We start from the raw sequence: 18423 nt of genomic DNA on the forward strand, positions 1-18423 counted from the left end.
TGCTGAATAGCAGACATTGGAACACTGTCTAGCTGGATGAATGAACACCATTAAGAACGACAACAACAACAACAATAATAATAATAATAATAATAATAATAATAGCTAGAAAATAATACAATTACACATGATGACATATAAACAAATATATATGTGGACAGAAGTCAGCAGGGCAGTGCAGGTTTGACACTGTGCAAGTCTCATTACCCCAATCAGAGAACACTTAAGTGAATTTAGCTCAATAATTTGATCATGCACCATTTAAGAGTTAATACAAGGACTGCAGATTTTTTTTAAAAATGATTATTATTATTCAACACTTTTATGGTACTAGGCACCTCACACTATTCCTGGGCTACTACAGGCTTAAGAAGCTAAAACAATACAATTTAATTACTCATGAATATTCATCCATCTTCTACAGAACATACTGAGTCATCAGAGCCCATGAGCAAGCATGAGATAAAAGTGAAACTCTAAACGTTATCTCCAGATCGATCGGATTTAACATTCCTACCTTCAGAAACGATGATATTAAGATGTAAAATAATAATGAATTCCCAAGCGTGCTGCATTCTTGATTTAGTCCATATTCACAGCGCTGTTCGGGTCCGGATGTGAAGTAGTGGGAATGGGTTTGAGGTGTGTACTGTTAGGAAAAGAAAAGAAAAAACAAAACCCTCAGAGTCGGGAACTCCGGAAGCCTCTTTATGATCAATAAGACGCTGCTGTGGTTTTAAAAGCTGCCGCTGAGAAACTGAGACGCCGCCGTGCTTGTCGACGCCAGAGGGCGCAGCTGGGCTATTACGGGAACCATGATACGCATGCGCACTACGCTGCTCGGCTTCTGCTTGGAGTGAGTACAGGAATGCTGCAGGGTCAGGCTGGAAAAGAAAGCCGTGGGCGGGACTTTGATTGCTTATAACAGTCACCTAACTGCTGGTAATCAGTCACATTCTGCGCTGGCCAATCACAGATTAAAACCGGCTGTCAATCATTTTCTGTCCTTGCCACGTTTAGGTTATGTTCCCACCAAAAGCATAAAAAAATAATATCACCATAAAGGGTGGTAGAAAAGAGAATGCTGCCTTTTTACACATTTTCTACTGCTAAAATAATAAGACATGCTTTGTAATAATAACAAATTGAAATAAATGATAATGAGAAATGACAAAGAAATAACAATGTGTCAAAGAAATAACAATGTAAAAATGCTGGGGGGCATGTTGGTTTTAGTGGTTTGACTCACACCTCCGGGGTTGGGGGTTTGATTCCCGCCTCTGCCCTGTGTGTGCGGAGTTTGCATATTCTCCCTGTGCTTCAGGGGTTACCTATCGGTACTCTGGTGTCCTCCCCCAGTCTAAAGTGCATTGTAAGCCGACTGGCATTTCCAAATCGTCTGTAGTGTGTCAATGAGTGTGTGAATGTGTGTGTGTGAGATTGTGCCCTGGGATGGGTTGGCAACCTGTCAGGGCATCCCCCACTTTGTGCCCCACTTTCCCTGGGATAGGATCCAGGCTCCCCATGACCCTGTGTAGAATGTGTGTGTGCGTGATTCATTCCTGCATTCATGTTCATTAACCTTCATTTATTTTGATCAGGGTCAAATGGAACTGAAGCCTATCCCCAGACTGGACACAAGGCAGAAGAATTTACCCTGGACTGGATGTTAGTCCATTGTAGTCCATTGTTTTTGGACAATGGGGGGAAACTGGAGAACCTGCAGAAAACCCAGACGGACACAGGGTGAACATGCGAAATGCCACCCAGTCTCCCAAGCTTAGGATGAAACCAGGGACCCTGGAGCTGTGAGGTGGCAACACTACCAGCTGTGTCACCATGCGGCCCATGAGAATAAGTCTTATTTCCATACAGTAGTCTACTTTTGTCCATCTGTTTGGCCATCTGGTGTATGAGGATAACTTAGAGCAGATTTTTAGGAGGTCCCAGCATGCTCTTACACTTCAATCAAATCTATTGTTGCGAAATTTGTGCCTGTCACTCAGGTCTCTCAATTATTCAGAAACATAATACAGACTGAACAACATGGTCATGATTATATTTGTTATTCCCTGTGTATCATATTGTTGAAATATTACACAAGCATGCCCCCATTGCCACAAAGAATTGCAGTGGAACAGCCAACCGTTACATCAGGACTGTCCCTGCTGGCAGTGTTCATTTATCAGCTGCAGTAGCCTTCAAGTGTTCTACTTAAAAAGAATCTTTTTAAACATATTTTTAAAATCTGTTTAAAACACTATCCTTATTTTCCATAAACAACATAGTGTTACACCGTAATGAGCCTGGAAGACATATGACAAATGGTCAAAAACCACACACACACACACACACACACACACAAAATGATTGAACCTACTTGGAATATGGTCACATTTTGTGCCCTTGTGATAGTGACTAAATTTGGGGCCATATATTGCTAATTTTCAAGCAAGCTAGCATGAGCTCTTCAGCATGTATAGAAAGCTTATAATCACTGCCTTTGTATGGTTCCTCATTTTCTTTAGAGAAAAGTTTGCTACAGTCCAAAACATTATTCACAGAAATATTTTTCTCTCAGAGTAATGAAGGATTCGTCGTGGATTAAAATCTGGGCCAGGTTCCAATATAATTTTTACTGTGCCCTTGTCCACCAGCTGCTTAACACTCTACTCAGCACTCCACTTAGCAAACTAGAACGCTATTCACTTCCACAAACCAGCTGCTTTGCATGCTAGACATTCAGCATACCAGACACCTTGTACTCTAGCCTGTTGGCAAATCAGTTATTTAACATGCTAAAGTTAAGTTAGTTTGCCTTGCTCTTGGTGTCTGTGATTCTATCAAAACATTTCAGCATTTTTTAATAATATTGCTGACACTCTAAATTCAATTAGAGTCGGTTAGCTCAATGCGAAAAGCTCTCCAAGATGTCAGGTCTGTCCTGTCTTGAGTACTAATGTTGCTCAGTACTGGTAGTATGCAGATTTCAAATTAATCCAACTAGAAGTTAGCTTTAGCTTGTAACATATCTTTGCTAATTAGCAAGCTTATTCAGTTGTGCAGCCAGATGGTGTTTTAGCTATATTATTTTTAATCCTTTAATATTTAAAAAAAAAAGGTTGCTTGATTATAAATCCAGCAACAGTCAGATTATATAGAGCTAATACACTTCCAGTATCTCATTGGTTAAGAGGATCTGGCATTGTTCTGGTGGATATGTAGTTCAGAGAATATCTTCACATCTTTCATTTTTATAATTGTAGAAATATTTGATGTATTCAGTTATATTTACACGCACAACTAAATAACAATAACAATAACAACAATTATTATTATTATTATTATTATTATTATTATTATTATTATTATTATTATTATAGATTAACTCACTTAGAAATTGTGACTTGTTTTATAATACTTTGGATTTTAATGTCAATTAAACACAAAAAAATTGAAAGTATAAAGTTATTAAAATTAAGGCAATCATTAAAACATCCCAAATGTAAAAATGCTAAATAACCTATGTCCTATGTCATTTACAAAATATATTAAATACAAAAATAAATCATAATACAAAACACTGATTTTTCTTCCTACACAAGTCAAATAGAAAAGTGATTTGTTGATTTATGGATAATTAACAACATCAATCATCAGTCCATCTTTACTGAAAAAAATCGCAATAGTTACAACATGATCATTCTGTTTTGGCAGTGAATATAGCACACAGGCTGTATGAAATATTGATCTGTTGTGTGTAAATTAACATGTTAATGCAGTTAGAGTATAAAACAACGAACAAAGACATTTTTGACAAGACAAGTAGAGACACTGCATCCTACTGCCAGATAAAGGGTTAAAAGTTTTAGAACAATAAACTACCTGGAATATGGCACATCACAGACATTTTTGGTCTTACTGAATAAAAGATAAAATCTGGGCCGTATTCCAATATTTGCTTTTATTCACCCTTGTCCACCAGCTAATTAACGCTCTAGCCTTTTAGCAAGCAAGCCACTTAGGAACCTGGCTACATCCCATAATCTTCACTTCACACACCAGCTGCTCAGAAAACTAGACACTCTGTGCTCGTCTGTTAGCAGGCCATTTACTTAGCATGATGGCACATTTGTTTGCCTGTCTGGCACCAACCCAACCCCTATATTCATTACACCTCGGATTTTTACCTATGCTAATCATGCTAGGTTGCGTGCTAGGATGCTAGCAAGCTGATGCTACTGTAGGAATTGTAGTGGGTAGTTCAGCTACATCGTTCTCACTTGAGTGTGTTACTGTTGAGCAATCCTACAATCATCCTCTTATGGTGACTCATGACAGAACATCGGCAAGGACATGTTCACAAAATTACCGTAACATTGTAAAGATGTGTTTGACATAAACAATTCTGAAATAAAACTCGATTGAGAGTTTCGATTAAAACAACTGAGGTAAGATGAGACAAAAACCAAACCCTATTATTCAACAAGATGAACACGATAAATGAGGAATATTTCACACTCAAAGATAAGGAGATGGTACTGCTGTTTTTAAACACACATATACACACAAAGAAATTATGTATAAAAAAAAAAAATCTAATTACAGATTTATTATGTGCCATTTGCTAAGTATGGGCCGTATTCAGAGCTGAGTTAAAGGAGAACAGTGAGGATTCAGTAGTAAAATTGTGCACATTGGCAGACTTAAAGTCAGACTTAAATACTATTTAGAGTTACACCAGAGTTACTCATGAGGGGCAGAGTTTGTCTAAAACAGAGGCATGTCTCTGTTCTGCGCAGTTCTAAACTTGTACTTTATTAAGTTCAGTGCCATTGTCTGACAGTTTGATGCAACAACAATATGACATTTGGGTTGTAAATACCCTTAAAAAAACAATGGAATGTCATTTGAGGTCAATATTAAATATAAATATGATATGATACTATGAATTAATTAATCTTTAAAGTGCAAAAAAGTTTTTGCATAGAGGATGGACATCAGAGACATTGCTTATTTTGAGGACTAACTTTTTATCAATTAAACTATGAATGGCATAAAATGAGCTGTAATCATAAATCCATTATTTTATTAATTTGATAACTCAAAATATTAAATTAAAAGTGCGGTAAAATAGATTATATCATGCACACACATTACGACTTCATGACCTCAATTCAGTATTTCATGGCTTCGTTAAGTTGTGCGCACAAGTAACTGTTGGCACACAACAGAAAAATAAAATGCAAAATAATAGGATATACTGGATCAAGTGCTAAATTATTAGCGTCCAAATGAGGGTGGAAGCCATATTTTTAAGTTAAACCTACTTTGCAGCCTCCTTTACTGCATGGTGTTGATATATGGCGACAATTAATTTGGGTCCATTTTTTTATATAATACAAAACTATTATTTTCCTGTGTAACTGGAAAAAGTGGGGTTTTAACTTTGACATAACAAAAAAAAATGCCATGTCACATGACCAGGAGGAACTGCTTTTTATCAATCACATGGCATGGCGAAGGTCATCATCAGAGGGCTCAATATTTAGGCAAATCTACTTAAAGGGAAAAAAAATGGAAAACTTTTTGAGATAAGTTAACGTTTATTTTTTTGTCATTTAAACAAGTTTATATATTCTGAGTATTCTGTTAAATGGTAAAATGTGATTGTTGCCATATGGCAACAGCATGTGATAATGGAACTGTGGTATGTGCAATCATGGATTGAAACAGGCCTACATAGCAAACAAGATACTAGGCTTCTCTAATAGTTTTTTTTTTTTCATGTTCAAAGTAAGAAAAAACTGTTGTAATTTTAGACATTTTGCAATTGCACCTTATTTTACGTTTCAACAGAAAGAATTAAGAATTCAAGAGAAAGGATTAAAAAGATACTTCACCGAAAACATGTTTGGATCTAATTTTTGTATGTATTTTGAGTGAGCAAATCCATCCACTTACTTTTTACAACTGTAATTCTTTTCTAGAAGATATAACTTTTACATGCATACTAGGTGGCAAAAAAACCTCTGCAACATATAGTCTAGAAAGTGAAGTAATTAGAATTGTAATCTTATTCATTTTGTGTGTTTTTTTACTTTCCACTATTGCAGTTTCCACAATTTACCAACTCCCCCTGAACTGATTCAAGTAATAAAAATCCATGTGTTTTTTATGTAAAATTAATAAGTCATGCAGTAGAGGGTTATTGTGATAATTGCAATAATCGACGATTCATGCAGAAAAATACTGGACATACTGCATGCCATCTTCTCATTCATACAATATTATATTAGTCTCTCTATTATAATATTTCCCTCCTTAGTCCTAATTTTCTATACATGATTTAAAGGGAAGTGCTTGTCTTTGGCGTCTCTACCCAGGAAAAAGCTGGCAAACTTGGAAGCATTAACAGCACATGTTTGCATTATCTGAATGAAGAGACCAGAAAACAAACTTAAACGCTCTGAAATTCTGAAATAGACTTAAACTCTGAATTCGCATAACTTTCCCCAGCTTAAGCACTGTTGTAACTTTTGTACTTAAGTCTTCAACTCTGAATAGGATCCTATATATTTTAATATGTTAATACAGAGCTCATATTGTCCATCAGGGACTGCGACGATGTTATATATTTTTTTCTTACATGCCCACGCACATGTCAACACTCATACGGTAACACAGAACTCACATCAGCTGGGGTGTGAATGCACAACCTCCCAAGTCTCTGCACATTTATTCTTTTGTTAGATGAATAGACTGAAGCTATAAGCAAAGCTTATAGCGAAGGGTTCAGCATTATGTAAACTGCATACCTAAATCCTCACAATACCATTTGATTTATGCATAATATACAATATATATCAAAATATACAAACAGGAACTATATTGTCATCCAAATTTATATATATATACATATATATATATATATATATATGTATATATATATATATATATATATATATATAGATACGTACAGTATGTGCTGAGGAAAGACATGATTTGGCTTCAAGATGGCCGCCACTACTGTTTTTAGCTATGCATAACTCTTGTGTACTTTTTGACAAATTTTTATAGATAACAGTGTGTCATGCCCTTTGATAAATCACATCTTTTAGTTTGTTTGTAAACCAATCAACAAAGGCGATACAAGGGAGTGTGTAACTAGGGGGTTTGCATCTGGTCACATAGTTTGCACAATGCTAATATAAAATGATGTATGTTGGCTGGAGTTGTGCGTGGTCATTTCGTCTCTCATTGGACCAAGTAATACTGTGTGGATACCTCACCTCAAAAATGTATTGTGTGTGTGTGTGTGTCTGTGTGTTTGTGGAATCATTGTGGTGTGTCGGTCCAGTTTGTAATCCAGTGCTTTTTTTTGTTAGCGTCGTCAATTAGGAAGCGCTGCTCCCTACACATCTTCACTCCATGGTACTTGGGCATGGTCCGGAAATAAAGCGCCCGCCTAAAGAACCCACACTATACACACATACACACACACACACACACAGAGAGAGAAAGAGTGCTGAGTGCAGCCTTCAAAAGTTTAGAACCCAACCAACGTTCTGTATAATCTGAAGGATGCTACACAATTTGGCCTAATTTATTTAAAAATTCTTTTTGTTATAGAGCTGAACAGTGAAGGTTTTTGGAGGTAATGTCTGTGTGATGACATACTAAATGTGATTATCAGTGATAATGTTTCACCCAATGTTCACACCAGAAGTGCATTGCTGAGAAAACAAGGCCAGCCCAGATGTTGTTCATTTTCATGGAGAGTTGGATATGTGGCCATGGGCAAGGTCAAGTCAAGTGAGCAGTGCTTTATGCAAATAAGAAAGTAAACGATGTGATGATGAACACTATGAGTGAGGAACAGTGGGACTCATTTTCCCCTCCTATGAAACAGGCAAATTTTGGGGGTTGGTGGGATGAGTAAATATGCTAAATAAAAGTACATGCTTATGCATTTTGGGTGATAATCTACCATCAACCACTGAGTAGATCATCATGATCTACTATCAACCAATCTTGGCATATACAGTGGATGTGAAAAGTCTACACACCCCTGTTAAAATTGTAGCAGGTTTTTGTAATGTGAATAATTTTTAAAAATCAATCGTGTTAGATCATTTTCCACCTTTAATGTGATATAGCAACCAACAAAATTCAAGTGAAAAACAAATAGAAATGTTTTAGAGGAAAAAAGGAAAAACTTAAAATAATCTGGTTGTACAAGTGTGCACACCTTAAAATGGGGAGAATGAACCATTCACATTCAAACTCATGTTCAATAGTTTTTATCATACAGCTGTCATCAATGAAGTGATTCTGATTCACGCCAAATAAAAAAACTGTTTCTGTAGAATTTTTTTGACATGGTTTCACCTGACTCCTGAAACCATGGTCAGCAAAGAGCTTACAAATCATGTACCGGATATCTTTTTCAAAAGATATGGATCAGGAGAGGGGTACAAAAGAATTTCTCAAAAATTAGATGTATCATGAAACACAGTGAAGGCCATCATCAACAAGTGGACAAAATTGGGCACCACAGTGACATTACCAAGAACTGGATGATCCTCCAAAATAGATGAAAGGACAAGGAGAAAACCTGTCAGATAGGTTGTCAAGAGACCTTCGGCAAAATTAGGAGCTGCAGGAATATATGGCCAGTACTGGTCAATCCCTGCATGTGAAAATACTCTCTCATGTTCTTCACATCTAGGTTATGGGGTAGGGTGGCTAGACAGAAGCCCTTTCTCCCAAAAAAAAACCCTCCAAGGCATAATTCTGAAAGAAGTGTTTGTTGCAAAAACAAGACACCTTATCAAAGGCCAAAGGCCACCATACCCACGGTGAAGCATGGTGGTGGCAGCATCATGGTATAGCATTGCTTCTCTTCAGCTGGGACTGGGGTTCTATTCAAGATATAGGGAATCATGAATACCTCCAAATGCCAATCTATTTTGGCAAAAAAAACAAACTTGCAGACCTCTGTTAGACAGCTAAAGAGTTAGAAAAATTTCACCTTCCAGCATGATAATAACCCAAAGCACAAACCCATATCAACAAAAAAAAAACGGCTTCAGAAGAGGAAGAAGTTTGGCCAGATCTGAATCCTATCAAAAACCTGTGGAATGACTTGAAGAGGACTCTGCAGAGGAGATCCTCTTGCAGTTTGATAGACCCGGAGCATTTTTGCAAGGAAGAGGGGGAATAAAAGAGTTGGTAGACTCTTACCAGAAAAGACTAAGTGTTCTATTACAAGCAAAAGGTGCTTTAACAAACTAATATTTAAGGGGTATGCACACTTATGCAACCAGGTTATTATAAGGGTCCCCCCTTCAAGACATTTCTATTTGTTTTTCACTTGAAGTTTGTTGGTTGTATATTACATTAAAGGTGGAAAACGATCTGACATGATTTATCATGACATGTTTTTACATCACAAAAACCTAGAATTTTAACGGAGGTGTATAGGATTTTTATATCCACTGTACCGTCATCACAGTTCCATTGAAAATGTAATTTTCAGTAAGATTACAATAAGATGTTAGTCATCAGGGAAATTACATTTTTACATTTAGAAATTCAGAAATTTTACATTGTCCATTTTTACATCTTTTTTTCTTTTTCTCGTCCTACTCTAGACCTCCAGTACTTCATCAGGTGTCACCTAGGCTCAGAGTGTAGCTAGCTGGCTAGCAGATCAGATGGCAGGTCCAGAGTACATTTAATATTATCTTAACTTGTATAATCCACAAAGATGGGTGGGTCGGGGAAAGGTTCACTAAAAACTGGTTGTGACATTTTCTGAGTAAATTGGTATTGCATTTTGTCATCAGTATCTCGCCTGACTGGATTCTTTCTTTTCCATCAACACTGCCCCTGGGGAAGCACAGCATCACGTTAGTCAATTTTTCTCGCACAATCTTTTATGCAGCTCAGGTTTCTTTGCATGAATGCGTCTTGGTTATCGAAGGTGTTAATCGCTAATGTGCTGTGCAAGTTTGTTATTTGTTCACTGTGTACAGCCAGTGTTCTGACAAATTGTCGTGCCTCTAGAGATGTCCTACAAAAGGTCCCTGCTCATGCATACTTTCCTGCGGCAGGCCATAAATTCATGCTTCTTTATATATCTGAATGCCGAAGGCTTTTTTTCTGATAAGGTCACAGTGATAAAGTAGCACAAAATACTTGCTGTACTTACTGTTTCACAAAATCTGATGTGACCAAACTTAGCAAAGCACAATACAAATATTTCAGAGCAATTATGTTTACTCACAAGTATGTGATTTGCAATCTCGATATTTATGTACTCATGCTTTAAATTATTTATTTTTTTAAAGTAGTAATATCTATTTGCAAAAAATGTATTAATAGTGGCTATGTTAACTGTGATTCAGAGAAAACTGCACGTTTGCCATGTACAAACCATGTAAGTACATTTTAAATCTCAAAATATACATTTCATACTTTATTTTTTTAATTTATACGCTGTGTCTAAAATCTGTTATTAATTTTGTACTATACTATACCCCATGATTTTTTTTTAATTTTCCTGAAAAATTTAATTTTTGGAGATGCACATTTTTTTGAGTGTGCGATCTGTGCTAATTATCTAAGAGTGAATTAAAAACCTCTTTCCTCACATTATTCACAATACTTCATGGTATCAGTAGTTCATTACAGATAGTAAGTGCCAGTGATATTAAATGCCAGTACTAAGACCAGTGAAAAACTATAGGCGGTGGTCACTGTTCAGCTCCACAACACATAGTAAGGATGTTATGATTCTATGCTCATTGTTGTACATTAATTTCCATATTTCCATATTCCAATTCCATACTGCAGGATGATCATGGTGTTTATGGTTATTGGTTATTCTAAACATGCACAAAGAGGTAGCATGATACATTAATGAGGAAAACAGATCCACTTATTAGGCATTATGTAGAGGCAGCGTACAGAAGCAGTGAGTGATTTAGAGGCAGATGAACAAGCGAGTGTCCTGGTGCAGCTTGAAAGTGACACAAAGACAGAGTGAAAACTACAGTGAAGCATAATTCACAATAGCGAACTATGAGATACTCGGCTGTTATGACAGCATACGTAAGTGGGGTGGAGGGTTGGGGTATCAGTAATTATCGTAACATATGATGTCACAACAGACATGAATGAGGTTACATTCCAAAACACACAATTTTGTTTGAAACCTATGATAATCGGTGCTATATAGTACAGAAGTGAGCAGAGTATAAATGAAGACATAGAGAAGTATGGATGGCAGCACAGAGAGTTTGGAGTTGTAATGGTAGCTGACAAATCTTCATTTTGGGCTGAGTAGTGAATAGGTAATACTGAAATTACACATATTGGTATTCATACCGCAGACATAACTATAGACTATTGAGAATTTGCACAAGAGTTACAAACGAGATAGAGTTTGCTTTAAATAGAGGTGTGGCTCAGTTATATACAATTCTGGCCCTGGACTTAAGCCTATTTCCTTGGGTGATATCAGCGTGCGTGAGAAGCACTATTAACAAACTGCTCAGTCAGTTTATCCTTCACACCATGAGCATGTCACACAAAAGCACACTGAATTAACAAAAACACTGGCATTATTATATTAATTTAACAACAAAAACAAAATAGCTAAATTTGCCACATTTGTGATTTGTAATTATAAGTAGAATTATTCATACTACAAAATATTGTCAAGATACTAGACTTCTATTAGATTTTTATTTGAATGCTTGCCATCTTGTCATTCATATATCATTATAGTCTTTTTGATTCATAAACTGTTCCTTGAGTTTACTTTGCTTTTGCTTATTTATTACATTTGACATCCTAGAAAAAAAAAAACCCTGAACTGCTCCTTTCTCGTTTCTAGTCAAGAAAAATCTAGCAACCATGGAGGACTGAACTACACACTGAATGGATCATTCTGAAAATCGACCTAAGCCACTGCGCACCCTGACTCTGAATATAGGTAACTTTTCCTACATAACATTTGGACTGAAGCATAACAGTTCTGACGGGAGGGAATGAGTCAATCTGTCCATGACTGTGGTGTGCCCAAAGGGTACCGATAGTCGGATAACATGGTGGTTTGACTCATAGCAACATGTAGTGGCCAGCTGTTTAGGTATTTTAAGGAAAGATGCATTAACTGCTGAGTAGTCAGCACTTAGCATACATAAAAATAGCATACTATTTAACATAGTAGTATGGCCATTTGGGACGCAATCAATGCCAATGTGTCCTTGGTTGAAGGTCTTTTGAAGTAATCTAGTAATTCCAAAACACGCTTACGGAAATTTAGAGAGAAATCCAGAAATCAAACCCGGAGAGGCACATCTTATGCTGCTGCATCCAGAGTAAGAAAGAGTGTGAGAACTGAAAGAAAGCAGCAGGTTAGAGAAGTGTGCTTTATTCTGCAGGAGGAAGTCTTGTTGTTGTTTTTTTTTTACCCAATAATACAGTAATCTAGTCTGCATGATCATCATTCCTCCTCTGTTAGTCTGTCTTTCTCAGATGGCTGTGTCCTCATCTCAGCCTTCTGTGACTTCGCCTCATAAATCTCTCTAGTGTTCGCTCTCCGGAAAAACCCGCACTGAGGAAAGAAAGGGGTTAAATAACATCAACAACGATCAAACACAGCTCCACAAACTCAACACGGTCATAGATGGAACAGCATTAAGGAGGAAAGTTCGGCTTTCATCTGCCATAGTCTGGAAGGCTCCAGAATCTTCTGAGGAACTAAAGAGTTGCAGGACTCCAAAGAGGCAAACAGTGACACTGAAGCTGTATTCTTTTTTAGTGTGTTGCTTTGTTAATATATGTGGGGATGTAACCAAATATGAATACATTATTCCTAATAATCAAAAGGAGGTGCACTCTTCATTATCAATATTTTATTTTAGAAAGCTTGTCAGAAAGGTTCACACGGCATCTGATTAGGACTAGATCCAATGAGAAGTGATCTATCTATCTATCTATCTATCTATCTATCTAACTATCTAACTATCTATCTAAATAGCACCAACTAAATATGTCAGAAAATACTACGGACAGGTTCAAACAAAAATAATAATTAATTGAGCTAGATTTTAAAAAGGGAAAAAAGGCAGTCCAGCACAAATGTCTAGTTGAGACCAATTATGAACTCATGCTGACAGTACTGGTATTTCTACATGTTTTTTACCCTCAGTGTTTCCCAGTGTTTCCATGCCATGGACATAGTAGTAGGGTTCATATTCATTAATACTACTATTACTACTATTACTACTACTACTGCTGCTGCTGCTAATAATAATAATAATAATAATAATAATAATAATAATAATAATAATAATAGCCTTCTGGTTTAGGCCATACACACTTCAGGTTTAAATCCAATTACATGTACAAATACAGATATTTGGAACACAATATACAGAGGCATGAAGGAAATGTTCCCTGTTGTCAGTTATGCCAGGCCACCTGTGCCAGCTAGCCAAACCAATGAAAACCACTAGCTCCCAGAAAATTTCCCACTATGTAGCAGTAACTCAAATCAGCTCTGATTGCTCTGGTGAAAATGTGGCTAAAGTTCTTGAATTCCTAAAAAAAAAAAATAAAAAAAAAATCCTGGGATGGAAATGCAAACAATAATATGGTGCTGTCATTGCTGTTTATTAACTCCAAATGAAGTAGAGTCGATTCTGGTGCCTCCAATAAATATTCCACATCTCTTCAATAAACAGCAACCAGTAATCAAGCGTCACTATGACGATATTTAAAAATATATATTTTCTGATTAGTGTACATACCTTCCACAGGAGCACGACAATGAGGGCGAGCAGAAGCACTCCGGATAGAGCAGAAACAATAATGATCCACAGGGGAACTTTATACTCAACCTCATCCTGAATCGCAGGAGCCACCTCAACAGTGAACTGGACATATAAAGTGGAGAGGGTTTCAGTTAAACAACTGCTCATATCAATGTTATGTTCCACGTGTCACTTATTTTCAGTGATGGAATGAAAAATGCAGCATTTTAAAAGGACACACCATCACACTATTGGTTTTATTGTCCAGATGGATGGCTGTTCTATCTGTCTTCAGTTTAAGTGTTGCCTCGCCACTAATGACAATCAGTGAAGCTTTGTTGTAATCCTGCGGACACACACACACACACACACACACACACACACACACACACACACACACACAAAACACAGTTTAATCAATCATCAGTCAGTGATTAATAGCAATGTAGATTGTCAATATTTCGGTCATGTACTATAAATATTCATAAATAATTTAATATAGTATAGTATAATACAAAATAGTATATTTTAGAGTAGCGTAGAGCTTAATAAGTATTTCAGAGTATAAGCAACTATTATACTGTAATAGAGGATTACAGAGACTCTTATGATACAATAAAGTATTAATGAATTATAACTAATTATTATAACTGTACAGTGTAATGGAATATTATGGGGTGTCATGTAAATAGAGTATTATACAGTATATTAGAGTTTATAGTCATGTATTGTAAAATATTACAATATACAGTATAGTATATTAAAATTATTATATTGTATAATAGCATGTGATGAGTATTCTATTGCATTATACAGGGTGTCCCAAAAGTCGCCATACATAGAGGAAATTAACACTTTTTAGCAAAATGTCTTCCAAAATTTTTCATATTTAGGTTGTAATATACAGTACTGTGCAAAATTTTAGGCACCCTATTTTTTTTAGTACAAACTTTGTTATAGATTTTATTTTATGACTTCTACATTGTCGAATCAGTACAAAAACATTTTAGATTCCCAAACATTAGTTTTCCAGCACAAATTAAATGTTATAGATAAATGTTTGTACATCAGTAAAGAAAGCAGCATATTAAGTGGTAAGAGACACTTTTCAGACAAAAAAACATAATGAAGGCTGCTGGATTTTGCTGCAAAAATAAGCAGCGAGTATGACAGTCAAAATCTCCAGAAGAACCGTGGCTGGTTCTGCAAGATGCTCAGTAAAACTTACAGCTCATACTGCATCAGTTGTACCGGAGACTACTTTTTTTTTGGGGTTGTCACACCAAATATTGCCTTTGTTTCATTTGTTACTGTTTACTGCTCTTTATACTATTTCTTTTAAATGGAGAAACATTTCATTTCATTATTATTGAAGGCATCTTTGCTCTACAGCATTTCTTTGCATGTGCCTTTTACAAAGTACTGTGTATATAGGGCAGTGGTGGCTTAGCAGTTAAGGCTCTGGTTTACTGATCGGAAGGTCGGGGTCCCTTACTCCCTCTCTGCTCCAGGGGCGCCGTATCATGGCTGACCCTGTGCTCTGACACCAGCTTCCTAACATGCTGGGGTATGCGAAGAAAAGAATTTCACTGTGCTCTAATGTATACGTGATTAATAAAGACTCATTAATAAAGACTCATTATATATATGTAACAATACGATTCCGAAGGTCTTGGGAGAGCTCTTTGCTTTTACCCATCATGAGATGTTTCTTGTGTGAGACCTTGGTAACGAAAAGCCTTTTTATAGATCATCAATTTACTAACCCAGCTGATATTAATTTGCACAGATAGGGGGTATAATTACTTAAAGATTTCAGCTGGTTCCTTGCCTTACCTTGCCTTGGAGAACTGCTTTTTCTTAGCATGTTCAATATTTTTTCCTGTGTTATTCCACTTTATTATACATAACTTTATTTATGTTATGAATTCTTTATATTTCCAAAAATTTTTAGTTAATACTGATGTCTGGCTATTCACATGAAATTTCTGGAAAAATTTCATGTGAATAGCCTCATTGGAACTATATTTACTGAAAAAAATGTTGACGCATCTAATACTTATTTCCCCCACTGTGTGTATGTGTGTGTATATGTATATATATATATATATATATATATATATATATATATATATATATATATATATATATATATATATATATATGCAGAACAATAATATGCATTATAGTAAAATACAGCATAAAAAATAAAAAAAATACTTGAGAGTATTACAGAGTGTTATGGTGTATAGAACAGTGAAGCAGTATGTTAAAATACAGCAGAGAATTCTATAGAGTACTATAGAAAGTACATCAAGTAAAGTAGATTGTAAGGCACATAATACAGTATTTCATTCTATAATAGAGTACAAGTATAACATAATATACTGTAGGTAGTGTTAGGTACAGTACAGTACAGTATGGTAGAGTATAATCAAGTGTATGTGTGTGTGGTTGTAAGAGAGAAAGACCTCCAACATGGTGCTGTTCCACAGCCGTGCCCGCACCGTCACTGTGGCCATTTTCCTCATGTTGTATAAGGAGCAGCTGAAGGTCTTACATTTTGCAGTGCCTGATGTACAATTCTGCAAGGTCGGGGACACCACACTCACATCAACATCAGTCTCACGTTATTCACTCACACGTCATCATCACTCAGTCTCTCTCACACAATTATTCTCTCTTTCTGTATTTGTCATGGCTGCTGTCACATTAATACAAAAATGACATAAGCCCTCATAATGTTGCCTAGTAACTGCCCAATGCAGGTGTTAACTCTGTGCGTGTGTGCGTGTTCTCACCAGATGGTCAGTTTTCCCGCGGGCGCTCTTTGGGTTCAGAGCTGACACAACTTCTAAGTGAGCGACAGATTGTTCATCTCTCTTTCTCCGACTGCTCTTTCGCTCTGGCACCTAGCACACAATCACAACGAAGGAAATGAGATTCTACTGAGTTATATGAACGCGAGAAAGAAAGAACGAAAGAAAGAGGCAGAGTGCAGAGAAAGTGAAAGATAAATAAGAAAAATAAGTCAGGCAAAATAAACACAAACTCTTTGAAAGTTTAATGATTCTGGCTGTGAGATGTAGGGTCTGCTGAGCAATCAGGAATGTGGCAAATGCAACAAACATGTAATAGTGTTCCTGCACACAAAGTTCTGTAAGCACAATAATAAGAACAAAAAAAGCTTAGCAATGCAAATGACAATGCATGCAGGGCAGAATTTGACCAATACTCATTAATCATACGCACAACAAAAATTATAGAAGCGTCTACAGAACAAACCATTCAAAGAATCAAATCTATCTGTCTTGTACATTTTGTAACATGCTTGTCCTTGTCCACTGCATGGATTAATTTCACAGCAGTGCATGCCAAGCAACAGAGATTCAAAGAGAATTCAAGGCTGTGAAAAGAAAAATAACTCATGCCGACTTGCATAACACCACACAGACAGTAATCTCAGCTCAGGATCAAACAGGGGACCCTGAGCCCAGACGTGTTAAGTGAATAAAACATTTTACTTACTATGTAAAACAATAAAATGGCTTACGATACAGAGGTTTAACTGTGTTCATTGTAATGAATAATAAACAGCACATAAACTACATAAACTTCTACCTAGCTAATTAAAGTACAGTGTAGCAAACAAAATGACCGCCTGACCAGTCGATGAAATACACATACAACATGACTGTGACATATAATCAAAGTACAATGTATAATGTATATATGTATGTATATATGTGACATATAATACAAAGTACAATATAATCAAAGTACAAAATACCCAAACAAACAGAAACACAAGAAACGCAAAGAATTATCCAGTAGCAGGCTATTATTATTATATCATTAACTAAAACAACATCGGAACTGGGTAGTGATACAAATTCCATAATAAGGGTAAGTCAGATGACTATCATTCAATAGCTTCCCCACCAAATTAGTGAACTATTGCATACATTACCTGTTCAAACAGTAAAAAAAAATACAATTCAATCACACCTGAATTATTATTCCTTGCCTGTCACTGCATAGACAGACTTTTTTCATGCCTATAGTTGGGCTGTGATGATGTTTAATATATCTGAGCTAGCATATGGCGGACAAATTCCCTACCAATTCTATCAAGATTTTGGACTTGCTATGTTGTGTTTTTGGCCAGCAGAGGTCCCTATTGTTCCCCCATGTCGTCCAGCCACCCCGCCCCCCCCCCCCCACCATAATGTGATCAGTATTATTGCTCTCAAATGTGTCTCATTCCCTTGTGTCTAATTAAGTTGCCCTGTTCCTTATTTTCTTCGCTTGGTATTTAGTATTGCTAGGCAAGCCCTTTGTGTTTCATGTAAGTTTCTTGCCTGTTGAATTAGTTAAACCTTTTGTCATCAGCTGGCAGGTGGAATTCAGGTTGACTAAAATTCCATGAATGTATTACAATGGTAAAATTCTTGATGTAAATGGAAATGCTTTAACAAGTATAAAGTTTATTTTTACAAAAAATCTGCAGCACAGTTTAAATGGAGACTCTACATTAGGTGCTTTGAGCTGTGTACAATACGGAAGGGTGTCTCTTGCCGTATCAGTCATAATT

The 18423-nt window shown here is 36.3% G+C and overlaps 1 protein-coding gene across 1 annotated transcript in view; it reads right to left on the reverse strand.

Annotated features, from left to right (window-relative positions):
- Positions 1-6982: 6982 nt before the first annotated feature.
- The window catches only part of itga3a (integrin, alpha 3a), a 55826-nt gene continuing 44385 nt past the window's right edge, over positions 6983-18423 (reverse strand). The window contains exons 21-26 of the mRNA XM_053649228.1: positions 16631-16741; positions 16301-16414; positions 14071-14175; positions 13827-13952; positions 12486-12628; positions 6983-7482 (exon numbers count right to left, since the gene is read on the reverse strand). Coding sequence (XP_053505203.1) covers positions 12518-12628; positions 13827-13952; positions 14071-14175; positions 16301-16414; positions 16631-16741 — 567 coding nt within the window. The 3' untranslated portion in view covers positions 6983-7482; positions 12486-12517. The remainder of the gene's footprint in view (positions 7483-12485; positions 12629-13826; positions 13953-14070; positions 14176-16300; positions 16415-16630; positions 16742-18423) is intronic.

Source organism: Ictalurus furcatus, chromosome 2 (genome assembly GCF_023375685.1).
Source record: "Ictalurus furcatus strain D&B chromosome 2, Billie_1.0, whole genome shotgun sequence".
Lineage (NCBI taxonomy): Eukaryota > Metazoa > Chordata > Actinopteri > Siluriformes > Ictaluridae > Ictalurus > Ictalurus furcatus.